This window comes from Penicillium waksmanii (assembly GCF_028829765.1).
Source record: "Penicillium waksmanii strain IBT 27052 chromosome Unknown utg000007l:1.0-4314555.0:1.0-4317578.0, whole genome shotgun sequence".
Classification (NCBI taxonomy): Eukaryota; Fungi; Ascomycota; class Eurotiomycetes; order Eurotiales; family Aspergillaceae; genus Penicillium; species Penicillium waksmanii.
In genome coordinates, this window is record NW_026643253.1 from 1022032 (window position 1) to 1049964 (window position 27933).

At 49.0% G+C, this 27933-nt stretch overlaps 9 protein-coding genes across 9 annotated transcripts; 6 read left to right on the forward strand and 3 right to left on the reverse strand.

The window, feature by feature from the left end:
- Positions 1 to 1050: 1050 nt before the first annotated feature.
- On the forward strand, positions 1051 to 2635 carry N7481_007239 (uncharacterized protein; the record flags this gene model as incomplete). Its single annotated transcript, XM_057266458.1, has 5 exons — positions 1051 to 1397; positions 1465 to 1508; positions 1562 to 1573; positions 1643 to 1846; positions 1911 to 2635. 5 exons carry the CDS (start codon positions 1051 to 1053, stop codon positions 2633 to 2635), a joined length of 1332 nt encoding a protein of 443 aa, XP_057120659.1.
- A 1067-nt stretch (positions 2636 to 3702) lies between these two features.
- Positions 3703 to 3948, reverse strand: N7481_007240 (uncharacterized protein; the record flags this gene model as incomplete). The annotated part of the gene is made up of 1 exon (XM_057266459.1): positions 3703 to 3948. The coding sequence occupies one exon, from the start codon at positions 3946 to 3948 to the stop codon at positions 3703 to 3705; it is 246 nt and encodes an 81-aa protein (XP_057120660.1).
- A 5078-nt stretch (positions 3949 to 9026) lies between these two features.
- On the forward strand, positions 9027 to 11076 carry N7481_007241 (uncharacterized protein; the record flags this gene model as incomplete). Its single annotated transcript, XM_057266460.1, has 4 exons — positions 9027 to 9398; positions 9479 to 9806; positions 9903 to 10589; positions 10808 to 11076. 4 exons carry the CDS (start codon positions 9027 to 9029, stop codon positions 11074 to 11076), a joined length of 1656 nt encoding a protein of 551 aa, XP_057120661.1.
- Positions 11077 to 12681: 1605 nt separating this feature from the next.
- N7481_007242 (WD40 repeat domain-containing protein) lies at positions 12682 to 14011 on the reverse strand (the record flags this gene model as incomplete). The annotated part of the gene is made up of 4 exons (XM_057266461.1): positions 12682 to 12734; positions 12818 to 13573; positions 13652 to 13778; positions 13868 to 14011. The coding sequence occupies 4 exons, from the start codon at positions 14009 to 14011 to the stop codon at positions 12682 to 12684; spliced, it is 1080 nt and encodes a 359-aa protein (XP_057120662.1).
- A 370-nt stretch (positions 14012 to 14381) lies between these two features.
- On the forward strand, positions 14382 to 15436 carry N7481_007243 (TRAPP complex core subunit BET3; the record flags this gene model as incomplete). Its single annotated transcript, XM_057266462.1, has 4 exons — positions 14382 to 14416; positions 14655 to 14874; positions 14951 to 15142; positions 15317 to 15436. The coding sequence occupies 4 exons, from the start codon at positions 14382 to 14384 to the stop codon at positions 15434 to 15436; spliced, it is 567 nt and encodes a 188-aa protein (XP_057120663.1).
- A 1745-nt stretch (positions 15437 to 17181) lies between these two features.
- Positions 17182 to 19732, forward strand: somA (putative cAMP-dependent protein kinase pathway protein (Som1); the record flags this gene model as incomplete). Its single annotated transcript, XM_057266463.1, has 4 exons — positions 17182 to 17664; positions 17737 to 17888; positions 17980 to 19498; positions 19568 to 19732. 4 exons carry the CDS (start codon positions 17182 to 17184, stop codon positions 19730 to 19732), a joined length of 2319 nt encoding a protein of 772 aa, XP_057120664.1.
- A 1935-nt stretch (positions 19733 to 21667) lies between these two features.
- N7481_007245 (uncharacterized protein) lies at positions 21668 to 22063 on the forward strand (the record flags this gene model as incomplete). Its single annotated transcript, XM_057266464.1, has 1 exon — positions 21668 to 22063. One exon carries the CDS (start codon positions 21668 to 21670, stop codon positions 22061 to 22063), a length of 396 nt encoding a protein of 131 aa, XP_057120665.1.
- Positions 22064 to 22515: 452 nt separating this feature from the next.
- On the reverse strand, positions 22516 to 22777 carry N7481_007246 (uncharacterized protein; the record flags this gene model as incomplete). The annotated part of the gene is made up of 2 exons (XM_057266465.1): positions 22516 to 22688; positions 22744 to 22777. 2 exons carry the CDS (start codon positions 22775 to 22777, stop codon positions 22516 to 22518), a joined length of 207 nt encoding a protein of 68 aa, XP_057120666.1.
- Positions 22778 to 24530: 1753 nt separating this feature from the next.
- On the forward strand, positions 24531 to 27755 carry N7481_007247 (uncharacterized protein; the record flags this gene model as incomplete). Its single annotated transcript, XM_057266466.1, has 6 exons — positions 24531 to 24706; positions 24769 to 24857; positions 24922 to 25544; positions 25597 to 25794; positions 25848 to 26430; positions 26491 to 27755. 6 exons carry the CDS (start codon positions 24531 to 24533, stop codon positions 27753 to 27755), a joined length of 2934 nt encoding a protein of 977 aa, XP_057120667.1.
- Between the last annotated feature and the right edge of the window lie 178 nt (positions 27756 to 27933).

Sequence of the window (27933 nt, forward strand, 5' to 3'; positions counted from 1 at the left end):
TCTTCCCTATTATCTCTCCTCCAGTCTTTTCACGTTTCATATGTCCTCTTCTTTAAACCCTCCAATTTACATTTGCTCCCTCGCAATCCACCAGCAGTCAAATTGAATTATGTTCGCTTCGAAGATGCGTTCTGCTTTCTTTCTCGTCCCCTGGAAGATGGAAGATGGAAGATCCCGCCAGTCTTGGAACGGCTCTAACTAACAGTCTTTTTCTATTCTTGGTCTCTTTCAAATTGTAAGATTGACTACATGTACAACACCGTCCTTGAAATTCTTTGTTTGGTTTCTATCTGCCACGCTTGGGCGTTTGAACGCTGTTTCGAACCGGCATATGCATATGCATACGCATGCGCATCCTGCATTTGCCACATTTTTGCGTCCCGGATACATCTTTGGAACTGACTGCTGTGGTCTTTGGCGTGATATTTGGTTCCCTGAGAATTATCCTCAGCCTTGATCGGACTCTCGCTTGTTTTCTTTTTTTTCTCTTCTTCTCCCTCTTCTGTAGCTTTAGATTTGGATTCCCCCTACCTTGCGTTCATTGTTCTCACTCACTCTACCCATGTGTCCTACAAGGGTTGGTTTCGTTTGGCGCATACCTTTTGGGAGGTCCTATTCTTTGTCTTCTGCCTTTTCTTGCATTGGACTTGACTAGATTGACTGTATGAGTATGTGTGTACTCGACTTGGTTGGCAATCTTTTGGTCTGTACTTTTGATCTTGGATATCGTATCTTGTCAAATCATATAAGTACTAGGAGTAGTATTATTATACCTAGACATTATGTAGTAGTTAGGGTACAGCAGTAGATGCACCTTCCACTAATCCTGCACCTTCTCTATCAGATGGTGCGGCATCGACTACCTTCCAGCCCCGTCAACTTCCCCCTCAACTTTTCCTTTCCACTTTTACCTCCCAACTCTGTCCATCCTCTTTGCTTTCAAGTTTTGGGGGACTTGATTTACGAAAAGTCCAACCGTCTCCCCTTTACCCCCAACTCTCAACTTGAAGCCTACTGTATTGCTTTCGCTTACCCTGCGGCTATTCCACCATGCGCTACGAGAACTGGGATGTTCTACTCTTCTCCGACGAGTCGAAAGCTCCGATTCAGGAATTCAAAACTCAGTGCTTCGTCACAAAGGACCTCGATTCACCCTATTTGAAATACCACTCGACGTTCGGTGCAGCAAATACTTACTTCTATCCTCACCATGGCAATGTCGGCCAGTTGCCCATTCTTACAACCTTCATCCCCAGCGTACCCAAGGACACTGGCTTTCGAGTTTCGATTCATAATTGGGAGAAGCCTCGGCCTAGTCGTCTGATTGAAAGTGTCATGCAACTGGATGATATGTTACTCTACGAGGCCAGGGTGTATGTTGATGGGGACTGTGTCGGGTGAGTACTGGACCTCGATCCTGCATATCGTGGCAGTTCTTTGTTGACCACTTTCTGCGGAAATTAGAGGCGGCATCTTTTCGCAAAGGGCAAATTGGCCCTACCTTATTAGTGAGTTATGGTCGGTCTCGATTGAGACGACTGTGCTAATCTCTCGAATCCAGATTTCAGTTCTCGTACGTCGGCGCTCATGCTGATGCAATTCCCTCCCTTTGGCCATTCTCTATTCTAACAAAGGTAAACAGAGATGGACCGAGACGGCAATCAAGACGTCCTCCGTTTCCCCCAGTTTCATTCGGACATCTTGGAACAACGACATTGGGATGCCGGCGATTCGTACGGTAGAATCAAGATCGTTCTCACAGAGGGTTTTTCGCGTCCGCATCGCTCGCCGCCATTCGAAAGAGTCAAAGACGTCGTCGCCCTTTCGTTCCAGCATGCTCCGCTGAGTAAGTTATCAGACCTTATACATCTACTTCTATTCCATAACCTGACTGATTGATATCCTTGCAGATATCCTCGAGTATTCGAACATTGCCTGGCCAAACCCCAGCATGTGGCATCGCAAATACAGCTCAGCCTCAATCGACACCAAAGATGCAGAGGGCCACGCCCACAACACACCTACCAAAGAGTCTCGCGCTCCTCTGCAACTTATTCACGGCCAGGTTGTCCCCCGAGCTGCGCCCCCGCCGACATTCTATACCAATTGGGCAACGAGCAGTATCTTTGACGTGCCGATTTCTCATTGGCCTGCATATAGTACACAGGATCCTCGGTGGGATATTGACCAAGAGAACGACATCTTTACGACTGATCCCAATCCCGCCTGGCAACAGCGTGGTGCTCGTTCGTCCCGAGAAGATGTACCAATCGATCCCGCCTGGCAGCACCGTGGTGCGCGTGCCTCCCGTGACGATATCCCAATGCTCGATTACAGTTCGTCGAATAGCCGCGCTATATCCAGCGTTACGGGGATGAGTTTCGAACACAGCAAACAACCAAGCATGGCTGCTCTCATGGATGAGGAAGATTTCACTGTTCTTCAGGAATCCATTACGCTAAGCAGCCCGAGTACGATTATCAAGAGCCGGAAGGAAAAGACCAGCGGAACTGGAAATTCAATCAACATCAACAAGGACGATGAGAAGGAAAACGAAAAGGGGATTGAGAAGGTGGTCGAGACCGCGGTCGAGAAGGAGAAGGAGGATAACATGGTGACTCCCAAGAAGGTCTAATGTATACCTTAAGGGGTATACTTCAGTTTTATAACTTTTATCGTCTGTCCCCGTATCCAAAAATGAATCCTTATCTTCGAGTTAGGGCTTTCTCCGCTCCGATCTACTTCCCCGGCCTCATAGATTCCATGATAGGTGACCCTGGCATACCTCCCTGCATTTGATATCCAATATCAAAGATCAACCTAGAACAAATTCAAGAATCGGCATTCCAATCTGCATAATATAAGATATGCCTCAAGGCATCTAGGTATACCTAGTGACTCACCAAACAGACAGTGTCTAGTATTGTACTCTATCCCGCGTACTCCGGGGCACGGGGGTCTATAACATTTACCGTACCGTCGTGCCTTCCTAATTGCCGGAGATGACTACACGCGTGCCTGCCGTTGTTCTTGATGCTTGTTTACATTCGCTTATTTCTTACGGCTGGGATCGTCAACTTCTTCTCTTCTTCATATCCGCTCCATACCCTTGCCTTTTCAACTTCCTCCCCATACCCTTTCCTTCTCAACTTCCAGTCGTGAATGTGTCTTCCCCGACTTCGGATTCTGAAACAAGTCACGACCTTCAAGGTTTACCCTCGTCGCTCTGATCAACTCTCAGTTCAGGAGCTTCGACTTCCTCCAAGGTTTACCCTCGGTCTCCGGTATCCTTCTGATCAACTCTCAACTCTGAATGAAGCCTTTAAATTCCGTCTCCTTACTTCTACATACGAAGCACTTCGTATCGAGAAGAAAACTTGAGGCCTTTCAAGTCATCAACACCGCAGGTCTCACAGGGAGCGCGTCGAAAGGTCTTCGAGTTGTGGCACTCGCATCGCTGTCTTGCAGTGCCCGCATCGCTGTCTCGATCCTAGCTCTTCTTCTACTCTCCGTTGTCCTTCGAACTTCGCTGTTATCAGCCGATACCTGATATCCTTCTTCATTCATCTGCGCACACTTTGCGTCGAAGAGAAGACGGAAAGGCATACGCCCTCACTCGCGTTTCACGCCTTCGCATTTCTACACTTCTCGATCAGAGCGAGAAACGAGAAAGAAGTTTACGCCGTCGGATACGCGTGTGTTCTACCGTCCATCTGGTTTTACGCCATCGCCTTTTACAATTTTCGAGTCCGTCGGCTGCCTCTCAATCTTACGTTTCCGATTATTGTACTCTGGTGCATTTTTCAACTCTTCTTGGGCCTTCATTGCCATTGCTGCGACGAAATCAAACTTCACGAGAACGAGGAGCAAGGCTGCATCTCTAGATCCCATCAAATCCGAACTTGAACCCTCGACACTTTCCATTTCACTTCCACGACGGAAACACATCCTGCTGCGAAAGAAAAGTTGTTCTTATTTTAAGTCCTCAGTCGGGTTCTGTCAATCAATTTTCCAACTTGCCTGATATCTGTTCGATCTTTACACTCTGGTGCACTCTTCGCACCCAGTTGCACTTTTCGGACCTTTGTCTGGGAATACTTCCGGGTCTACAAACACAACTTACAGCGAGAAAAAAGGGCCTACGCCCTTACTCGGTTGCGGTGTCCTTCAAACACTTCAAACTTGGCCCCTCAGCTAGTTTTGCTAGTTTCTTCAATATTTGCACCCTTCAATCGTTGATTGCACTCTGGTCACTCTTCGTGCTCTGGTATACTTCCAGGATCTCCATCTGGGAGTACTTCTACGAACACAACCTGCAGCGAGAAAACAGTTCTACGTCCTTACGGTTGCACTTTTCAAACTTTATTCGTCACCCGCTTCTCGACCTTTGATCTTTCCAATACAACCGGTACTGTTCCAATCCGAGCGATTCATTATTTCCGTGGATCATTTGCCCGGCTTTCAGGCACAACCTTAACTATCTTCCGAAATCGCGCCTTCCAATTATTCAATTATTACTCTCGGATACAATTTTCGAAAGTGTTACTCCTCGTCAAAGTTTTAGAGTCGCAAAGTCAAGATTCAAGAGCCTCATCCTTCGTGGTTCAAAGTTTTTCTAAGCATCTCCGCGTCCACGTCAAAATCGACAAAAACATCCCTTCGCCAAAACAAAATAGTCACCACATCGTGATCTTTATCTTGAAGTCGACAATTCTTGCAGTACAACTACACCCTCTCTTCGCGGTTCAAGATCCGTGTTCTCCAATCATCACCCCAAGTGATCTGCTCTCCATCACCCTCAAGTATACTGTTCAAACCCGTGCGAGTCATTCTCCGTGATCTCCGACCTTGTTTTTATCAGGCACCTCAGCTATCATCAGTATCTTACACATCTCCCACCTTTCAATTGGCTTACTCTGTGACTCAGTTGTGGTATTTCGACTTCCCTATACGGTGCTACCATCCCAAAAGCCAAGATTCAAGATCGCCATTTTTGGGAATATCCCAAGTCAAAATCGACAGGGTCTCTCCACATCAACGATCCAGTGAATCGATTCAATCTCAACCCAAACAGTAACTGCTATTTCCGACATATTTCACATCTCGTGTGCCAACAAGGCCTCGGAGTACAGTTACATTCTCCTTGTGCGGGCTTAAAGGCACTGAAGTCACAAAAGATTGCTATTCTTCAGCGCTGTAAGTCTTCAGCTCTGGAAGTGGTGCGGCGGCCGCAAAGCTACACCTACACCCTCTTCCTTTGTGACCGAGTCAGAGACCCAAACGGAACCCGAATTCTATTCATTTTGCAGCTGCGACAATATCGATTCCAGTCAGAGAGCTTGCAAAAGCTTGGAATACTGTCACCTCGCAATACTTTCACCCTCTTCCTTTTCAACTTTGACCAGCTGGCTGGAAAACACCCTGACTTTTGTGATTACCAGACACCGAGATTGCAAAGGCTCCAGCTCGTGTCACTGTTCTTGATTGCAAAGTTTTCACCTCGTGCCACTGTTCGTTTTTGCAGGTGGTCATCCAAAACGTCTCTTTACTCCACCGGAGGTCGAGTCGTTCACAAATTCGACTTCAAATCTCTGCCTTGATTTTCCAATTCGGGATTTGTTTGAGAGTACCAACACCCGGTGGTTCTCTTTGGGTCCAACTTTACAACAACCCAGTGTTCCCTCACCATCAATCGACGTCTGTGCCAACCACAACTTCAACAACTCCTTTCAATCCGGATTCTGAGACTGCTCTTCTTCGACACTCGTTGCCGATATTCACTGGCAATTCTATCCACATAACTGGAGTGCGGATATCCGCTTTGAGACCGCAGGTTCTTCAGGCTGTTAATATCTCTCAAACAAGCTTTGCTTTTGCATGCCCTTGAAGATATCTGGCAACGCAACAGTGACCCTGAACTTTGCATCCATCACGAGCAACTTTGCTCCACTGCTGTCTTTCAAAACAGTCTTCTCGACACAACTCTCATCGCAGAGTGCGGATATCCGCTTTGAGACCACAATCCTTTCTCTTGTTATTCGAGTCGAAAGGCATTTCCTTCTAAGCCTATACCTCATCCTTCCGGTATCGCGTCTACCACTCGAAGCTAACACACTTCCTCCGTTCGGCATCTGGTATTTCAACAAGTCGACACTCAACCAGTGTCTTATTCCAAGGCTGGTTCTCTGGATTTGACACAGCTTCTCCATTGAGACCCTGGTAATTTGACTTCATTCAAGACCTCTCCGTTAATTACCTCAGTGGTGATCAAGAAAGAGCTTTGCTCTACTGAATCTGTACAATCGGCAAGGACTTTACTTTCAATTGTGGACCTTTGCGTTCTGACGCTGTCTCTCAGACAGTCTTCCGACACAACTTTCGTCGCGGTATTCGGATATCCGATTTCAGACCGCGATTAATTGCGAGTTTCCAGATCTGTTGCCTGGTTCATTTTCTTCGAGTTCAAGACCCCCTTGAATTTCGGTCCCAAAAAAGGAGGGGTATCTACCACCTTCGAGATTCAGAAACTTCTTCTCCGCTTGATCTCCAAGGTCACTTTCTTGCTGTCTTAACAAAAGAAACGCTTTCGGCAATCGCTACATTTCCGGGACCCTCTATTTTGAAACTGCAATACTTGACGGGTATTCAACCTTTTCTACTCTCTCTCCTGAACTTTCAAGTTGAAACCGCAATCCTTTGCGGGTGTCAAACTCGCAAGTTCTCTAAGCTGTGCATTGGGACAACTTGCAGGTCGTTTAACTCATCCAATTGCCAAACTCAACTCCGCTTCTGCAGCTTCAAGTTGTTTCAAGTCGCGTCAAGACTTTGAGCGGCCTTGTTCTCTTCACACACCTCAGGTGTTCCCTTCACAAGCCTCAGGACAAAACCGTATTTTGACCTCATTGCTTCCTTCTTCCAATACATCTCCTGCCTCCTGGTTCTGTGTACTCACTGAAGTTCAAGGGCATTTTGGTACCTTAGGGTCCACGCAAAGATTCTGTCAGCCCTCGGTTGTCCGGCCAGGGCTTCTTTCTTGCTTTTGACAGGGATTCATTCGAATTGGCAAAACGTCCCGAGGGACGAGGTTATCAATTCTCTTTTTGACAGTGAGGCATTGTTTCTTGAGTCCAAGACTGCGGTCTAACTTCGCCTCTGCAACTTTAAGTATTCGGAGGACCTCCTTCTCCCATACTCTTACACACTTCAGGAGTGGACACCGATAACAACTTTTTCGATCTTCACGCCAAGTTTTGCGACTGGCTACTATCTCCAGCTTTGACCTTCAGGTTCTTTACTCGTGTGGAGTTTCAAGATCGATTCCGCTTCTGCAGCTTCAAGTTTTCGGCTGCACGTAGGGCGCTGTTTTCAATACCATCAGTCATATTCGAAGTCGACAACTATTGCAGAATTTGTGATCTTCGTATCAAACTTTGCAAGTTTCAACACCCCCAACTCCTCTTCACATTCTTCGACGAGCTCAACTTCAATCTCGCGGGGCATTTTCACCTGTTCAGTTTTCAAGTTCAAATCCCCTTCTTGAGGACTTTCAGAGTGGAGGTTGGAAACTTCATCACCAAGCCTCATCACCAAGCTCTGGAAGATCAACTGGAAGGTGAAACGCGGTTTCATCAAATCGTGCTTTCAAGGTCAGTTTCTTTCCGTCTTACAGGCCATCGTTCTCGCAAGGATTCCAAAGCTGACTTCAAGTCTCTGCTTTAGTGGCTTCACACTATCCCATATCACCCCAAACCCTTAGGTTCTTTTCCTTACCTTGCATTTTATGCTCGCAGGCACTTATTGTGACCTAACCGGACGCCCCAAATAACTTCAAGCTTTTTCGAAATACCCCGACTACTTTCCGTGATCTTGACACTTCTTGCTCGACTTTCGACTCTCCTGGGACAAATCGGGGAATTTATTCAACCTTGAGAGTCATCTTGGCAAGGAAAACCGCTTTTGGCATCACTTTTCGGTGCGTCTGCATCACTTCCCTTGGACCTTCCATTTACCATCTACTCTTCGTGATACACGTGTGTCCATCATCAGGCTCTTTGTCTCCCTTTCTATTTGTTGTGTGCTCCGATTACTCCGCAGAACTATTACGAGTCAACACCCTCAATTCAAATCCTTTCTTGTGTTGCAGATCAATCCACGCTGCTCGACTGGCATAAACATACAGATTCAACCGGAAGGTAGATTCAATTTTGACCACCGTCAGCAGTGTGAATTTCGGAGCTCTCAATCGCAGGACTTCCAACCTTAGTCAAGAAAATCGCGGGCCTATTCAATATTGCCAATTCCACACCCGCAGATTCTATCTGCATTCTTGAATCTCAGACTGAAGGTGCCTTTGGCTGGCTCCGTGGATTTTCGATTGAGGTCGATTGTGAGTGTCCCCTTTCCATCCTTTTCTATACCTTAACCGACGTTCGTACAGCCCCAGAAATCTTTGATCTCAATTTTAAGTAACTTTTCGAGGGCGAAGCAGAATCCCCCATGATTCCTGGAAAAAAGGAACCGGAAAAAGGCATCGCAGACCACAGTATTCCATTCAAAATGGCGCACGAGAGAAGCAATCATAGTAATGTGACCCTTGAGGATGTCCATGGAATCGCTCCAGGTACTTCCATGGACATGTTCCACGAGGACAGGGCCAGGGCAGAGCTCGTAAGTGAACCGAGCCCTGTATACTCCCATCATTTCCCCTTTTCTTCGAATTCATTCTGACCGTCTTCCAGTCTTCTCAACCCATCGTGTCGGAACCAAACCGCGACACTAGTTCCGGGCAGCGCATGACAAGCGATATCTCTGCTACATTTGAGCCAGTACAAACTAGTCCCTTGGACTTGGAGATAACCTCGTCCGCAATTCCTTGCAGTCAGCCTTCAATACTTTGCAACGATTTTTCTACCTTGGGTCCCCTAAACCCGAGCAGCGGTCTTCGGGCTAGTTCAGTGGAACTCTCCAATCAAGTCAACAGAAGCTCGAGTACTTTCCAATCATCAGCACTTCTTGATCAACTCCCAATGTGGGACAATACTCCTTTGGGCGTGAGTCCTGTGGACACGAGCAGTGTTCCCAATACAATGGCAGTCCAGCACGAGTCTCGGGAGCTCTGCAGCTTGCGCAACCCTTGGCCAGGTGGTCAACAGGACTATGCGCCTGTCTCATTCTCTATCCCGATGCGAACCCGAAGCCGTTCAATTCATCCTCCTCCAGCAGTTGATCCCACCTACTCTTTATCTTCAATATTGGATTCATTTCCAAGCTCTGGCTTTGGTGGTGCGATTGCCCCTCTTGCTAAGACCGAGAGCAGCCTGGAACCGGGCGAGGTCAGGAGCATCTCTACGCCTAGTCTAAATCATCATCAATCTTTTGTCGTTGAGGAGTATCCAAGGGTGAGTAATATCTAGCCAGCGCTATTCCCATGAGCTGTCATTGTCATTGTCTTGGATCACTAATTGACGTTACGAAATAGAACAATCTTGGTTCCATTGACCCGAGATACCAATCTAGAATCCAGCTCCTCTTCGCCTTGGGGGTCATCAATCTTATGGCTAAGCTGCAGCCGAGATTCGAGTTTAAATTCGGCGACAAGAACGGGTCAAGGATAGGTGCAAGGCTCACGCTTTACGGCCATACTATCCTGGTCGAACCGATCTACGCTACCGTTGATAGGGCCAGGGTTGAGGGTTGTCGTCTTGCTCTCGAAGAGCTCAAGAAGTACAACCCGACTTGGTTGTTCCCACCCCTGCCCATGGATTGTCCCATTGGGCCGGAGTGGGATTGGACGAAGCTGTTGGCTGGTGAGAAAAGAGAACCCCCTATCATTCCTTTTCATACTATATCTTCAAGATTGAATTTAGTTCAAAGCTGACTTTTTTTCTTTTCGTCTTCCCAAGATTACTGCCAAGAGAGAGATTTGGGTCCTCCTCTTTACTATTCACATGTCCCCAATTTCTACCAATGGCACGGCGAGGTAGCTATCGGTAATGAGCGCTTCCACGCTACCAGAGAGTACAGCACGGAGCAGGAGGCGCGAAATAGGGCTGCCCATATTGCTCTCCGTGATTTGATCCTGGACGAGGTTTCTAATGACAATCAATACATCCTGCCGGCTGAATCCCAGTACTTGCCCGAGATCAAATCCAAAGGCAATTCTGGGCAGCTTCGGGGTCGGCGGTTGTCGGCTGATCCCTCTTCTTCTGATGATCGAGGAAGGTACTCGAATCTGACCTCGCCTACCTGGAGGGGATCACGTCGCGAAAAGGCAAAAAATGTTTCGAGAAAGCGTCGAAACCGTGGAGCTCCGCCCCCTCCAGCGAAGAGGATCAAGCCGGACCCGTTGCCGTCGAGCACCGTGGCAACCTATCGCCCTATCCCCGCCGTGAATGAAGGTCGGAAGAAATTGCCATTGAAAAACTCTCAACCCAAGGGTACCAAGGCCAATTGTGTCCCGGTAGAGAAAAGTCGTTTGTCAGACATCAAAGTCGAAGAGAAAGTCGACAATCGACTCGAAACGCTAGAAGCTCTCCAGGAAAGATTGAAGAAATTTCCTGGAAATGCTGCTTATCTGGATTTGATGACTGGTATGTTACAAACACCCAGTTGCCCAACAGTCTTTCCCTGTCCCTGTCCCTGTCCCTTTCCTTTTCCTTTTCCTTTTCCCTTTCCCTCCTCTTCTTTTCTTTTTCTGGCCGATTTCGCGACTGACGTATCAATCTACAAACACAGCAATTTGCGAAGTCATCAACGTCCAACTCCCTAAAATCCGCTACCAGCTAGCTAACCCCCCCTGATCACGGAGCTGCCCGGGGGCAGTACACAATTTCTGCTCTCTTTGACCGAGGCCACCCCTTCCTGAACCGCGCGAGTCCCATCTTTTTGGCAAATGTCAATCAGATGGGCGCTAATTCGGCGGAGTCCCTGGGCATCATGAAGGTCATCCTGTATCTTCTGCGAATGCTCCGTGAGGATGCGGGCTTGGACTTCGATGATCTCGAATACAAGAGGGATCTGAAGTTTCTGAGAGATCTCGAAAATGAGGTCGAGCTTCGTTTTGCGCGCTCAATCTAAAAATGACTGAGGATATGCCTGTGCCCGATGTTTCCATGATTATGATACAAGTGATGTGAAGCTAAGAAGGTCTGTCTGCGCTGAAGGTTTGTCCGGTTTGTGCTCCAGTGTGGTTCATGGTTGTCCTGCAAATCCATGAATGCTTTCGGCTTGATGTCTTGGTTTTGCTATCAAGATTCCAAGGCATCTTGAGTTTGTGGTTTCTTTTATGTCTGTTGTTGTTTTGTGTTTTCATGTTGGCGGCGCGTCGGCATACAAAATAGTGCGTGAGTCTTCTCATCAGTAATCATCACGGCGCTGGAGGGCATCTATACCCCCACAAAAAAGCACCCATACGCACTCGCCGCCTCTTATCCACGCACGTGTGCCAAAACCCCAGGATGTTCCAGACGATATTGTCGGATGGGGCGAGAGAGGGGCGGAGCGGCTTTTGATCCACTCGTGGTCACTATGCCTCGAGTCTTCAGCGCCTCGAGAAGCGGTTCCAGCTCTTCAAGTTCCTCAGTCATCAACCTTTACATCCCTTGAGTTTGGGAGCCATTCTGCATCTGTCGATACTGGCTCTCTATTTGACTTTTCTCAGTACAAGGAGTCGGATACTTTATCGTCATCCGACAGCACGATACGGAGGGTGATACCCGAGCAGCATACCATGGTGAGAAGGAAGAATTTGAACATTTATCTCGGTGCATCTGCTGAAAATGGACTGGCAGTGTTTCGTGTTCAACTTCTCTGAGTACCAAATCAAATCAAGTCTATGTACTTTGGTTTGATTTGTAGCTGCGGAGGAACGTTAATTTCCATCTCTATTGTTATCTTCTATTGCTATCCCCATGGATATCCCCATGTTCATGGACATGGGTTTGATTCTGGGAGATGGGGTTTGATTTTGGGTTCAGTCGACCATTGAGCAGCGCACCGGCTGTGGGGATCTAGAATAGTCAGACTTTCGAGTCGGCTGAAGTCAGCTCGACGGTTGATAGGTTCCAATTTGATATCCATCTCTCTTCTACAGTTTCTTCGTATATCCCGATTATTCGTAGATGTAGATCTCTTGCTTGGTATGCCTGCCATTCTGCTCGGTCTACATCATCCAGTCAAGGGAATTTGACATAGACTGGCCGACGTGCTGTGGAGGTCGACAACTTCGCCCTGTTGATGTTAGACATTCTCGGTGATACCGTGGACAATTCATACATCATTGACTTGATTATTGGACTCTGCTCGGGTGAGAATACAATTTCCGTATTTTATCAGGATCGAGGATATACAGAGCGTGCCCAACCAAGATGGACTCGGCCGGACTGAATTGAACAGCGGTTGCTGTCCGATCCATTTTAGCGACCAATCCCTTTAAGCAAGGCTATGAAACACTCCTACTTCCCGTGACATATTCATCAAATCAAGCTAGATTGCATATAGTGAATGTGTATGGGTTTATAGTACAGCTGATATTCATAAGGTTTGGGTTTGAGTTTGAGTTTGGATCTACCTCTACCCAACAAATAGAATAGGCAGAGTCCAATGATGAGATGATGTGTATAAAGATAATTCAACGCCCGCTTAACCATCATTACAAGTATTATTTTTGTATGGCTGGGCTCCTCACTTTCCAAGTTCGCCGAGCATGAGGTTGCGATCAGAAGAGCAGGAGACGACTGTGAGAAAGAAATAGTTAGCCACTTATCAAATCGGAACAAAGCATCATTTTCGCGCGAAGATATTGCGAGCTTGTACTCACTGATAGGCTCGTCGTTTGGCGAGAATCGTACGTCGTTGACAGTACCCTTGTGACCGGGAAGCTTGTATAGAAGTTTACCCGTCTTCGAGTCCCAAACCACAACACTCCGGTCCCCACTACCAGCAGCAATCTTCTCTCCCTTCGGATCCCAGCTCGCGCGAATAAGATTCTTCTCCAAACCCACAGGCGCACCATCGAACGTAAGAACCTGTCGATTCGCCGGCGCAAAGGGACGAATATCCCACGTCCGCACCGTAGAATCATGCGAGTTAGAACACAAACTCTGCCCATCTGGCGAAATCTGTAAAGATGTGATGGTATCATTGTGACCAGTCATAGAATAAACGATGCTCTTTTTGCGCAAATCCCAAACATGGATAGAGTTATCGATACCACCACTGTAAATTTCGTTGCCGGCCTCGGACAACGCAACGCTTGTGATTGGTAGCTCGGTCTCGAGATATTCCAGCGCGTCCTTTTGTCGCGGATCCCAGATTCCAATGCAGCCGTCGTCACTGCCGCTGATTAGAAGTTCTTGTCCACGCTTGCTGATGTCGAGGGAGTTGATTATCTCTTCGTGGCCTACGTGGCGACGGACGCGTTGGCCTGTTTCCACGTCCCAGCTTCCTAGTGTTTTGTCGGCGGATGCGGAGAAGAGTGCTCGTGAATCGCGGGCCCATTGGAGGTCTAGGACGGCGCCTCGGTGGCCGTTCAGTTGGCCGTAATTTTCACATTGGCCATATGTGTTCCATAGTACTGTGGAGCGTTCGCGGTTAGTGGATTATGTTCGGTTCGGTTTTTTTCTTCTTTTCTTTCTGGAGCTGGTGAACGTACAGATTGATCGGTCCATCGAGCCGGATGCGATATGTTGGGCACTTGGGTCAAATCGGACGGCGAAGACTTCTCCGGAATGCCCTGTCAGTTCCATGATAGGCGCATCTAGTCCGCTGGTGCGCGGGACCTGTAGGGAGGGAGAACGAGGGTATGGTTAGCCAGGTTCTTTCTAGCCACAATTCGATTCCTAATCCAACAAGCCAAAACCAAACATACCGATTGCACAAGAGCTCCGTTCTGAGACGAGCCCTTGACTACCGCAGTGCCAGGATTGAGCTCTGCATCGGGCTTATTTCTTTTGACGACGAGCTGGTTGGCCGAGCCAAAAGCCGCCTGTGCGGGACGCTTTTCTCCAGACATGATCGCAGCAGCGCTAGCCTGTAAATCCCAGGTATAGGGCACAAATATAAAAATATGGGCCAAGGGGGTTCGTAATTGGAGCTGGTGGTTGTGGGCGTTGGTCGTGGGTGCGGAGCGGAGCGACGAAAGATTCACCTTGAAAGTTCCCGCTGGAGGAGCTCAGCGGGAAGAATGATATTCCTCCCCTCCTCTCCCCAAAGGCGGTCAACCTGATTTGTGTACGACGGGCAGAGCTTCCAGCTAGTTACTCCCTCCTCCCCGCAATCAACCTTGCTTCTTCCGTTGTCGCATTCGCCTGTGTGTGTTTGGGTATTGCCGTTCTCTACCAGTTCAAATACGCTACGTCGTCGGTGTGCCCGTCCAGCAAATAATGTCGGCTACAAAGGCCTCCAGAATAGGGGAAGAGTGAGTTTGAGTTGATCTTGTCTGGTTTCTGTCGGAGTCTCCACTAACGCTTAGTTCTTGACAGAATATGGAAGTCAGTATTGCTTTTACACTTCACTTTACTTTACTCGCGATGTGGTGGCGCTTGATACCTTGCCTTTACCATATCATACCATCCCGTCCTGTCCTGATCTCCTCTGCCTGCTTTGCGCCACTGCCTCTATACTTCGGACAACCGGGCTAACGAACAAACCGTCAGGACGAGAATCGATAAAGTCAACGCGGAGCTGGTCACATTAACCTACGGCACAATCGTTGCGCAACTATGCCAAGACTATGACAGCGACTACCAAGAAGTGAACAAACAATTGGAGAAGATGGGCTACAACATTGGGATGCGGTTGATTGAGGACTTCCTGGCCAAGTCTGGGGTTGGTCGATGCGCCAATTTCCGTGAGACGGCTGATATGATTGCGAAGGTGGGTACGGGTGCTTTACACGAGGCACTTGCAGAGTACTGTTGCAGAGAGAGATAACTGACAGACAGACAAACAGGTCGGCTTCAAGATCTTTCTGAATGTAGCACCAACAGTCACCAATTGGACAAACGACAATAACCAGTTCTCCCTGATCTTCGACGAGAACCCGCTGGCGGACTTTGTCGAGCTACCGGATGACGGGCGCGCACAAGATGAGCTATGGTTCTCGAATATCCTTTGCGGTGTGCTGCGTGGATCGCTAGAGATGGTATGTGTTATATTACAAACTTTCTTTTATTTGCCCCAGCCTCCCCTTCCATCGGACCCAGACCCAGACCCAGACCCAGACCATGCACCTTACCTTAACCTTTGCGTCGGGACCGATCGCTGTTGCTCGCTTTGACCCTGACCGCTGACCGCTGACGTTGATCCCGGGATCCAGGTTCAAATGCAGATCGAGGCGCACTTTGTGAGCGATGTGCTCCGCGGTGACGACACGACGGAGATGCGAGTGTCGCTGGTACGATACATTGAGGACGAGATGCCGCCGGAGGATGAGTGAGTGATGGGTTGCATGTATTATGGCGTTGGCAGGGATGATATTTTACCATGTTCTACAATATTTCTACAATGTTCACAATTTTATAAAAAGACAAAAGAGAGACAGAAAGAAGCCTAACGAAAGAAAATTCTTACTTCTACTCCGTACATACTCGGATATGGTTCGATCCGGTTCGATCGTCCCTGGAGTAAGGTAAGGTTTCTGATCTATCGCGCTGTAGGAACAAGCGCAGTTCCCCGCCACGCGATTTATCGTGTTGCAGGGGTAAGTGTTTCACCGTTGAGAGAAAGAAGAGAGAAAGAAAAAGGATAATCTCCACGCGAGATGATTCCATATGATGTCTCTATTTTGTCTTGGTATACTATACTAGTGCCAGTGGTAGGTACTACTAGCTCGTACTAGTAATTCTGGTGGGATGTCCGTCATAGGGCAGCGATGATCTGATGTGGTGGTGTAACAATACCCGTACCGCTCTAATACTGCGCCCCTCTTCATTCTCTCTCTTTCTCTTTCTCTTTCACCTCTCTGGTCCTTCTCCACGGATTTTTCTACAGATCGAATTTGCCTCTGCATTCTCATATCTGGGCTTGGATAGTGGCTGCAGTGTCCGATTGGCCCGATCGCCGATCTTGAAGCGATACATCTCTCATCTATCATATCTATAGACGGGGCCCTGGGGCAGCTGAGTGCATTATATCGCCATCGCTGTATGCCAGTGAGCACACACATTCTCTCTCTCTTCTATTTCTACAACCTTCTCCCTGGTTACCTACTTTCTCCATCTTTCGACCTCTCTATATCTATACATCTATACCCTGCCTGTGGTCTAGATATCTGATATATCTGATATCGATACCCTACTCCCGCCAGTCCCAGAAATACGCAGACTGCGCTCTCCGGAACAAGATAATCCGGTTCCGAACAAGCGACAGCCCGAACCCGCTCCTTCCAGTCTTGTCCCTTCCAGTCTCAGTCCCCTTCCACCTTGCTGAGATCCACTTCCCTTCGACTTCACCTTGACTACTCCGTACCTCACTACTTACCCCCCCCTGCGACCGACTCTCTTTGGTGTCTTGTATGTCAACCTCTTCTTCCAAGTATCACTTCCAACCATCGCCTTGGCCACTCTTCTCCCCTCCGTTCCGCCTCTCCCCCCCCCTCCCCTCCCCTACCCAGCCACTTCCAACCTGTGCGCTTTTTCCCGCCTCCTTGGTACTGCCGTTATCATCGATCGCGCCTCTCTTCCCTTCTCTTGGCCATTTTGAGCCTCTCACTCAGTCGCATCTCCGTCGCTTATACACTTTTTCTTACAGTTGGATTCGTCTCAGTTTGTCGATTGCGCCCCCAAACAATTATTCCATTCGAGACTCTTTATCACATCACCGCGTGGCGTGCCTCCATCCGGAAAAGACCTCCCCGAGTCGCCGCAGTTCTTCATCGCATCCCACCATCCGTGATATAGAACCAACTCGCTCTATCTTGCGCCCTCATACTCCCACGCGTGTCATCGTCGCAGACTATTGCAACTTAGACTCGAAGCGCTCACCGCTTCGGTCTTCGTCTTGTCTCCTCCACCCTTTCCCACCCTCCCCCCCGTTCCCACGCGTTGCACGTCCCACCCCCGCGCCTAGGCTTCATCGCCTGAGTCGGTGGACGCGCGCCTGGAACTAATCATCACCTTCGATTTGAATTCGCATCCGACAGTAAATAGGCAAGGGCGGCCCCAGTCCCCCCCGATCGCCACCATGAACCAGATGAATGCCGGTGGGATGAATCCCGGGGTCGGAGGCCCCGTCGGTGGTATCCCCATGATGAGCAACGGCTCCACTGCCCCTCGTAACGATCAAATCATGAACAGCAACTCCGATGGGAGTCTCAACAACTTGAATACATATATCTACGATTACTTTTTGAAACGCGGCTACCACGACTGTGCACGCGCTCTTCTCCGCGAAGAATCAATGAAGATCAACACGGATCCCGGTACCAAGACAAGTCCCGGTAATCGCCAGAACGATATGAACGGTATCGATGGTGACATGATGACCGACGGCAAGGATGGCGAGAAGATCAAAATCCCCGATGATCTGCCTCGTGCTAGCCTTCCCAACGACAGTACGCAAACAGCTTTCCTGCTCGACTGGTGGAGTCTCTTCTGGGAGTTCTGGCAGGCTCAGCGCAAGAGAGGAAACAACCACGACATTCGGCAATATCTCTCACACAATCAGGTTCGTTCATGGAATTCGCTTGGGGCCCACCAAGCTGTCTCGCCCTGGTAATCGAACTGACTTGCTCAATAGGCGCTTATGCGTGTTCGCGAGCAGCAACAGAATCAGCTCATGCGGCAACAGCCGCTGATGCCTGGCCAGATGCCGCTCAACATGCGTCGCAATGGCATGCACCCTGTACCCCCCAACCTTCAGAAGACGGTGTTGCAAAACACCACTGGCCTGTACGTCCAGGACATGATGCTATTTATCCTTTTTTCGAAGGGGACGTGAAGTGATACTGAAGTGATACTGACACCCAAATCTACTACACAGCTCGCAACAGCAATTGGCCCAGCAGTTCCAAAAGAACCAACAGATGCAGATCATGCAGCAGATGCAACGTGACCAGCCCGACATGGACATGAACGGCAATCGGCCCCAGTCCCCAGCATCTGCGGACAACGCCCCATCCCCATCGAAACGCCCGCGCCTGGAAGGAGGCCCCGTTAACGGACAACAGCTCGCACCTAACGGACGTGGTCAGGGACAGGGAATGCAAGGACAGCCTAACCCCCAGGCTCAGGCTATTATGATGCAGAATGGAATGAACAGGGGAATGAACCCGGCGCAATTCCAGCAGTTCCAGCAAGGACAGGCTGCGCAACAAAAATCTATGCAGGTATATGCTCAAGACTTGGCCCTTCATCACACTCGCTCAGCATTGTCTCCCCAGGGTCTTCCGAACGGTGGTATGATGAATCCCGGCGTTATGCCGAATCAGACGGATCTTGTGGCGATGCAGGATGCCAATGGAGGAATGTTCCAGGTGGGTGCCGAATACTTTCAGAACGGTCAAATGCCCCAGGTTCGAAATGGCATGCAACCACAACCAAACGGCCAGCAAGGCGGCGGCAACCATGCTCTCCAGGATTATCAGATGCAACTTATGCTGCTTGAACAGCAGAATAAGCGGCGTTTGATGATGGCTCGTCAGGAGCAGGACAGCATGGCCCGTGATGGTCAACCAATGCCCGGTCAAGGACAGCTGCCACCCGGCACTTCCCCACAGGGCAGTCGCACAGGTGCCTCGCCGAACCCCAGTGAACAAATGAAGCGGGGTACACCTAAGATGCCCCAGAGTGGTCTTCCTGGTTCCCCCAGCGCCGGCGATATGGGCCAGAACCGCGGATCTCCTGGATCCATGAATCTGAACGGCGGCCCAATGCCACCCGAGATGGCGGCTCAGTTCTTCCAAGGCAACCCCAACATGCGTCCCCCAAGCTCTAACCCACAATTCACTGGCCCCCAGATGGGCCAGCCCATTCCTGCCGGTGCCGGCGGCCGCATGCCCAGTGGGCAGTGGCAGCAGCCCGGTCAGCCAATGCCGCCGCAGCACTCACCCGCATCTCAGCCCCAGGCCGGAACTCCCCAAGAACGGAATGCGATGCCTCCTCCTCAGGCCCCGCCTACTGGTCCTGCCGGCCGCGCCCACCCTCAATCTCCCCAGACAGGTGTAAACGCTCCCCCCACACCTCAGCAGGGTAATAAGGCAGCTCCCGGCAAGGCCAAGAAAGAAGGCGCCAAGGAGAACACCCGCAAGCGGCCTAAGAAGGGTGCTGCTGCCGCCGCCAATGCCGCCAATGCTCAAGCTACCGAAGCTGGAGAGACGACTCAGACGCCTACTCCATCCACCCCTGTCACTCCTCAACATCCCAATTCCTTCAACAAGGCCGGTGCCAACGGAGGTGCCAATGCGCAAACCCAGCCCACCTCGGCCCCGGCTCCCCCAACAATGGTCCAGCCTACCATGGATCCCAACCCGCAATCTTACAATGATCTCTCAATTCCTGATGTAAGCTCCGTGCGAACCTTTAAAACCTCGTGTGTGATTGGACACCTCTTAACAATTCCGGTATTCTAGAATGCTTTCAATCTTGACTTCGGCGCTCTGGATAACCCTGATATCCTGGAGAGCTTCGACTTTGACACCTTCCTTAACACTGACGGTGACGGGACTGGCTTTGGATTCGATCCAAACATGCCTTTAAGCATCGACGGTGTCGAGGCCGGTCCAGACATGGGATGATTTAAAAGTCTTGATGGTTCTCTTCAGGTGTTTAACCCTCTCCGATATACCCTTGTTTTTGTATATTTGATCGATTTAGTGCGTTGCGGTCTTGTCTTGTTTTGCCCTCTCCTTTTCCTTTCATTTTTTTTGCCACCGGATACGATACTCTCACCCTTGGTCATTCCTCTTTTTTTCCCATCCATTTTCTTCCGCTTGGATTATTCGTGTGCGCATGCTGTGAGATTGGCGTTGGTGTCTTTGTCTTCCTAGTCTTTGGTTGCATTTCCCTCTTGTCCTCCCTCATTTCATTGATCTGATCTGATCTGCTCTCTCCAAGGCTCGTTGCTGTTGCTTGTTGCTTGTTGCGATGCTGGGAACTGACCGGAGACTGAGATTTTGATTCTGTATTCGAGATTAGTTGCACTGTGACCTACGAGCTTCGATTCGCTTCTCTTCTTTCTTTCTATTACTACTACTTATTACTCGACTCGTGTGATTAACCTAATTCCCCCCGCCCATTGCCACTTGCTTTGCTTTCTTTCGACATGGACTTTACCCACTGCACATTTACTTGGATAGGGTTTCCAGTCCAGTCCAGTCAGTATACTAGCAGCGAAAATTGCCGCTTTGCTTCCTCCTTCACTTCACTTCATTTTTCTTTTCCTTCTTTTTACCTTCTTCTTGATTCCAGTTTTGTTGATTCCAGTTTTGAAACTGTTGGTCCTTCTTTTTGCCTCTTTTTGGCTCTTTCTCTTTTTTTTGACAAAACCAATCCCCAACCCCAACACCAACCCTTCTTCATCATTTTGTGACACTTCTATTACCTTTCCTTCTTTTTTCTATCTTCACTCGTCTTGTAAGGTTGACCATTTGAAATGCTGGGCATTCATGCAACTAATTCGGGCCTGGAATCTATTTCTTTTTCTTCTTTCTCTTTTCTCTTTTCTTTATTCCCCCTAACCGACTTTTATAAGCAATGGTCTCCCTCAAAATTACCGTAGCGGGGGAGGTTATGCGGTTAGTAGGTATGGATGATATGATATATGAATAGGACTCGGAACGATAAGTGCCCAGGTTGTTTATGGATGGGATGACTCGGAGAAAGCAAGTTGCTTGCTGGGAGATTTTGTTTTGTTTTTTGTTTTGTTTTTGTTGGAATGAGTTGGGTTTCCAAACTGGATGCAATGCATTGGATTATTGTATTTGGCTTTTATGATTATGACTTCGAGCCTCCAAGTTTAGCACTAGATGCTAGTTCTTTAAGTTGTTTTGCAGGTATCATGATGCTCCGCAATATAGAATTTGAATTGAAGTTAAATATCCGACCCCGACTCCAACTCCGATTCCGCAATGACTCGGACCCACCTCAGGTGGAGGAAATAGCTTCCTTGATTTACGATTTGTTTATCTATGGATCTACATATCTGGCTGGAGTTTATGTGGTCCGTAATAAAGTTGGACTTTCCTTTTTCGGTATAGATTTACGTACTGATTACGGAGTACTGTACAGCTATAGCTTCCTACGGTATCTCCACGAATCCTGCTCGCACAAATACAAATAAAAATACAAATACGTTTAAAATGACCGAGTATACTACTAGGTTCCTTTGGATAGTGTCTGGCTCTACTTTTATTTTGTATAGGAAGTCTAAGCAACTAGGTGCTATCTGTGCCCGGCCACCACGTGTATCTGCTTTTTCCCATCTTAAAATCCTTCTTGAATGCTACATAGTGCTTGATGTTGATTTTGATCTTTGTTGCATTGAGCGTTGGTGTCTCAGGCATTCAGGCCGCCATGCCGTCTTTGCCATATCTATTAGATGGCTTCATCGTCGTCTCTCTCCTCCTTTCCCTCTTCATATCACCAACTTTTCATCCTTCATCACCTCCTAGCATACTTTATCTGGACTTATCACATACTAACTACAAAGCAACCTTCCATCAAACCTCGAAATGGAGTGCATGATCGATCAGATCGACGCAATCTTCAAGGAGCAACAAGCGCAATCCGATCTACTTCAGATCCAAAAAAGCCAAGCTGAAGCATTCCATGAGCTTCTCACTAAAGCCCAACCTCGACAAGAGAAACGCCCGAGACCATCGCTTCCGCATCCTGAAAAGTTCACTACAAGGACCAGATTTGATACGTGGGACGCTGCCATACGAGGCAAACTCACCGTCGATGGTGAGGCCATCGGTGATGCCAAAGCTCAGTTCTACTATCTCTATCTAAATCTTGATAGTCATGTCCAGGCAATGGTCCTCCCTCGGGTTGCCTCTGCCCGAACCTCTGGTATTTACGACTACAATTCCATCCTCGTTCAGCTCGCCCGTACTTTCGGCCATTAAAGGGTGAAGGAACGGGATACAATACTCTTGATATTAAGTTACCGCTCGAGCTCTATCAATTTCAGGGCGGAGGCTAGGCTCACTGAAAATGGCGATGACAATAACAGTGATTGGATGGGTTTTGGTACAATATGGCTACTATTGAGAAAAATTGAACAACACGACTATTGTGCATCGGGAAACTGCTTTTTCGTGGATGGAGGTGGCGCGACGGATCACATATTTGGTGCTTAAGCATCTAGACATTCTTCTGCATCTAGTTACCATGTATCACTTCCTCCTCTTCTTCCTTCCCGCTCTTCGTCATTTCAGTAAATAGTATCACATGTTGATTTTGATCTTCATCGTATCGGGGCTCTTCACATAAAGTATTAGAAGAAAATTCATTAAGATCTGTACAATGCGAAACTCACAACACATGCCAACTATTTTCTTTTCTGTAACTTCTCTAGTCACGCTGACCATGGCAAACCCTTCGGCAGCATCTCATCGACCACCTTTTCGTTCGTGTCGGGATCACATGTGGCGAATGTCTCTTTGAAAGGGAGCGGCTTGCAGGTCACGATCCACTGAGCCTCATCTGTCGCAGGCAGGCAGCCTTTTATTTGAGCCCATTTCCAACGAGCTAAAGATCTGTCGGATATGGCACTTCTGCTTGGGATCTGGGATGATCTTCACACTGTATGCGTAGGATGTGGCATCTGGCTTGGACATCATTGAGAAAAGGTTTGCGCGGATGTCGGCTCGGGTTGTAGATAAGTGAGTGCTGGAATTCTGGTATCACAGTGATATTGAAGGCATTATTCACGGTTCATGCAAGAGGTGCGTAAGCTGTGCTCCAGCACAACAAATTTGGAGAATATTTCCATAGCCCATTGCTTTTTGAGAAGCGAGAGAGAAGAATCGTTGTCAGGCCATGCGAGCTCCAGGGGGTATATGCTGAACCGGTATTCTGTGTCAGGCTCCGGAGGTCTGTATCTTGTATGTCGCGTTGGCTGCACTCTACCAATCTGTTATGACCAGTTTTTGATCAAGCTCCTTTCAAGGAAGTACTGCCATTAATCGAACTCCATAATCAAGTCGGATTCAACCGGGCCAATAGACTGTCTGTTGAATCTCAGCTGGTTGACACGGGGGCATGATATGCCTTCCCAGCGAAAGTCTTAAACTAAACAATCTCTGGCAGATACTGCGCCGTCTTCAGGTAGAGTCGAGATATCAGGGTCGTGGGGAGTATGGAGTTTAAGCTTTGGGGCCAAAAAATTCTCTGCAGCGAACCTTCGAACGTCTTTGTCGTCGATGGTGATTTCCGAAATGCCAATGATCTTCGGCTCTTGTTATCATCTGGTTAATGTTTCTCCATCCTTCTCACCTCGATAACGTCCGCAGCTCACCACAAAAGGGAGGAATCTGACCTTCCCGTAGCACATTCTTCCTCACTTTCTTTCCTACTGCCTCCCCTCCGCTCACTCTCCTGCATCAATAAGTCCTGAATGCACTAGAATCGACCTACTGTGTTGTATCTTTACTTTACTCATAGATAGTATCCGAATTACTTTGATCCCGGATCATCGTCAAGGTCCCCGCTTCTTCCTTCACGTCAGTACAGTAATATCGAGTTTGTAATTGCGCATCCGATGTTAGGCGATCGGATTGGGTGAGTGGCGTACTATGTACCGCAGCATCACCCTGCTAATATGACCGGGTAATGGGTCAAAACTCTCCCCAGCATCTCGGGCCAGCAGCGCGCGATGCAGGACGTCCGCAGCACAAAGCTGGCGATATCCGTGCCTACCGCCCCACCCAAAGCGGTTCCCCCTATTTGAGTCTTTTGCCGGGCCCCAATTTCTGTGTCTAACCTTTCTCGTAGGCCCTACCTCATGGTTTCTGGTACTCCACTGAAATGGCCTACCATCCATGGACAGCTTATCGACTCCCTTTTTCCATGGGCCGCCATGTCCAATGTCTAGCTGTCGGAATACTATAAGGGTCTAAATACTGGCCGTATCACAGTAGTAAAACTATTGAGCACACTGATCACGAGCGAGCCATCCCCTTTGCATCTAAGCGAAACAAATTGAACAATGTCCCTTTTTGGACAACCCCCTTTGGACTCGGCCTTGTCTTTCCCTCTCTATACGGTACAATCCTAACCCGAGCCAATGTCAAGAAAGGCATTGCTGCGCCAGCTGCCCCCGCAGCCCCCGCACTTGCTCTGCCTTGGACACGGTAGAAAGGATGCCGAGATCGTGTCAGTGTTGATTATATGGCAGCCTTTGCAGACAAGCACGTTCATCGCCTGCATTTTTTAGGTCATATAGAGCCTCCATCACGACCTCTCTCGGATTCAGAGGAATAGTAGCGGCAACATATGCATGTATTGAGCTTTCAAGTCATGGCTCGCTCGAGTTACGCATTGGCTGCGGCAGCCGTCCTGTTCGTCCTACCTTTCTGCCACGGTCGAGGCATGAATGATCAGGTCAATAATCCAAACATCCCTTATGGTTCATTCAACAACCCTTCCGCCTATATCCGGCCCAAATGGCGTTACTGGATTCCTGATGCATCCGTCGAGCCGGCGGGCGTAGCGAACGACGTTGCCGAGGCCGCCGCCCAAGGAGCTGGCGGTATGGAGCTGTTTGGGTATTGCTAGGTTCTTGTTCTCGCAAGTTGTTCATCACGCTGACGGTCTGATCTCATTACAGGTATTATTTATACGGCGGTACCAATCCAGCATATCCCGCATATGTTCCAACGGATTGGGCGGTGTATGGATGGGGCACAGATGTGTGGAGTATGGATTTGGGTTCTTCTTGGTGCATGTATAATTAATAGCTACTGACTATGATGTTCTACAGAGACCAATATCCAGGACACGGCAGTCCAAGCAGCCAATGCTAACAACATGATTATTGATTTCGCTCTTGGAGTCGGGTTCGGTGGCGCTGGTGTACCCAGTCAATACGATGACGTGAATCTGGAACGTGACATTCAACCTTTCTATGTCAATGTACCCGTCGGTGGTAGCTTTAACGGCACGCTACCTGGCTGGGGCACTGGTCCAATGATCCCTGCATCTACGGGGCTAGTCATTTCTGAAGGTGTCGGCAACGCAGCTTCAGTCTTGTCGACGTCCTCGTTGACCGAAGTGACCCATCAAGTCAACGCGCAAGGCCAGATTTCCTTGTCCTTTCCCAACGCTACCGGAACACACTACATTCTGGCTGTCTATTATCTTATCTTCACTCATCAGCGTGAACAAGTTGGTCCGCTGGACATCAACTCAGACTCTTTCCCCGCCAAGGCTGGCGTACCACAATCGCAACCGGCGTCTTTCCGGAACAACGGATCTAATGTTTGGGATCACTTTACCGTCGGAGGTGCGCAGGTTGCCATCAAATACTGGAACAAGTACCTCTTCACCGGGACAACTGGGAAGCTTCTAAAGAAAGTCGGCAACTACATCTGGGAAGATTCCATTGTAGGCATTTACCCCAGCTGGCGTTTGCTTGCAGCTTTCTGATATTTTCCAGGAATTCTTCCCAAGATATGCGTGGTGGAGCGCAGAACTTCCCAAGGTTTTCCAGCAGGAACACGGCTACTCCATCAACAAGTATCTTCCAATCATCGTCCGAGGACGAGTCGGCTTCGTGAACAGTGTCACGGTTTCACTCTACAACACAGATCAATCTGACGCTGGTTTGAGCCACCTCGAGGACTACAAGCAAACGGTATTGCGTATATTTCAGACTTTAACTCGGAACAGTTACTGACAAGATTCTAGCTTACAAACATGTACTCCATTTACCTCGAAACAATGGACGACTGGGCGAACAGCTTAGGCCTACAGTACTCAGCACAGCCATCGTACAACGCACCTTTTGACATGCTTGCCAATATTCCATTCGTCAATGCGCCTGAAACTGAGACCCTTGGGTTCAGCCACAACATTGATGCATTCCGTCAATTTTCCGGGCCGGCGAACCTCGCTAAAAAGCGTGTTATATCCTCCGAGACCGGCGCAAACATGGGTATAGCTTATGCTGAAACAATCCCAAACTTATTGTGGGACGTCAAACGGGCCTTCGCCGGAGGAATAAACACTCATGTATTCCACGGATACCCCTTCTCAGGTTATTATCCAAACACGACTTGGCCCGGGTTTGCAGGATTTGACTTTGAATACTGCGAAATGCACGGACCGAGGCAGCCCGCTTGGGATTTTTACGGAGAGTTCATGAATTACACCGCTCGCAACCAGTGGGTATTGCAAACTGGTATCCCGAAGGTCGACGTTGCTTTCTACCTGAAGGCTGTCAGCTACTCCTTGGGCACATCGTACATGCCAACTGACTTCCAAGCTGCCGGTATGTCATACACGAGTGGTTGTCTCACCATCTGGTCCTTACATGAACTGACTGTCATAGGCTACACGTACGAATACCTGAGCCCCGACAATTTCGCGTTGCCGGCTGCCCATGTAGCTGACAATGTGTTGGCACCTGAGCGCCAAGCATTCGGAGCTTTGATTGTCAGGGCAAATGATACTATGACGGTTGAGGGCGCCAAATACATTGCGATGTATGCCCACCGAGGATTGTCTGTCGTCTTCGCTGGCGGTGTCCCTACTCTATTCTGGGGCAACAATCCAACCGGCGCTGCATACGTTAACAAAACCTTGCAATCTATCAGGTCCCTTAAGAACGTGCACACGGTACCATTCGCTGGTCTCGCCGCCTCGCTCGCCAGTATCGGCGTACTCCCACGAGCCCAAGTCAGCGCCAACGGCACTTGGTATTCTCAGTGGCGCGAAGATACCGCAAATGCCATGACTTACGTTATGCTGTACAACGATGCAACTGGCATAGCCTTCCCCGGCGGTTCTACTACTGGACACATCACACTCGCCACCACCGGCGCACCTATGCTCTACGACGCCTGGACTGGCGATATCACGCCCATCACCGTCTTCACCAAGACAAGCAATTCCATCACCATCCCCCTCACCATCGCTGGTAATCAGACCGTCATCATCGGCGTCAAGCACGGTAAAGCAGTAGAAGCCTCCGCCACCGCCGCACCACCAAATGCCGTCGCCATCTCCGCAGTGTCCGCCAGTACGTACTCCGTGAAGTCAACCGCAAATCTCGCACCCATCACCCTGGGTCCCTGGAACCTGACCATCGAAGCCTGGTCGCCGCCGGCTGACCTCTACGCCTTCAACGGCTCAACCGTCAAGGCAAACACCTCCTACACCCTTGAAACCCTCGTTCCATGGCGCCACATCCCAAACACAAACCTCACCAACGTTTCCGGTCGCGGCTACTACACCACAACCCTCCTATGGCCACCAGCCGGAAAGAGCAAGGCAGCGGGCGCTATCATCGACCTCGGTTCAATCGTGCACTTCGCACGCGTTTACGTCAACGGTGCGCTCATACCGCCGCTCGACCCCGTCCTGGCTCGCGCCGATATCGGTACCTATCTCAAGAAGGGTATAAATAACGTGGAAATTGTCGTCGCAACCACTCTCATCAATGTCATCTCACCATTTTGGAGCCAGCAGAGGACGAGTGGTGGTGCACCAACTTTCTTCGGGACTGGGGTTTTAGGTCCGGCACCGAACCAGGATTACGGTCTGATTTACCCGGTAGTAGTTGAGCCTTATAAGACTATTCTTTATAGAAAATAAGGGGTTGAGAATAATATCGAGATCAACGTAACTTACACTCTCTTTTATAACTTCGGGCTTCGCCCGCAAGTCGGTGGCTTAGTATATAACGGACTTAAATGGATTCCAGGACATGTTGTTGTATGTCACGTTAGTAGGTTTTACGGTATTTGAATTATTAATGACTGGCGACTTAAAT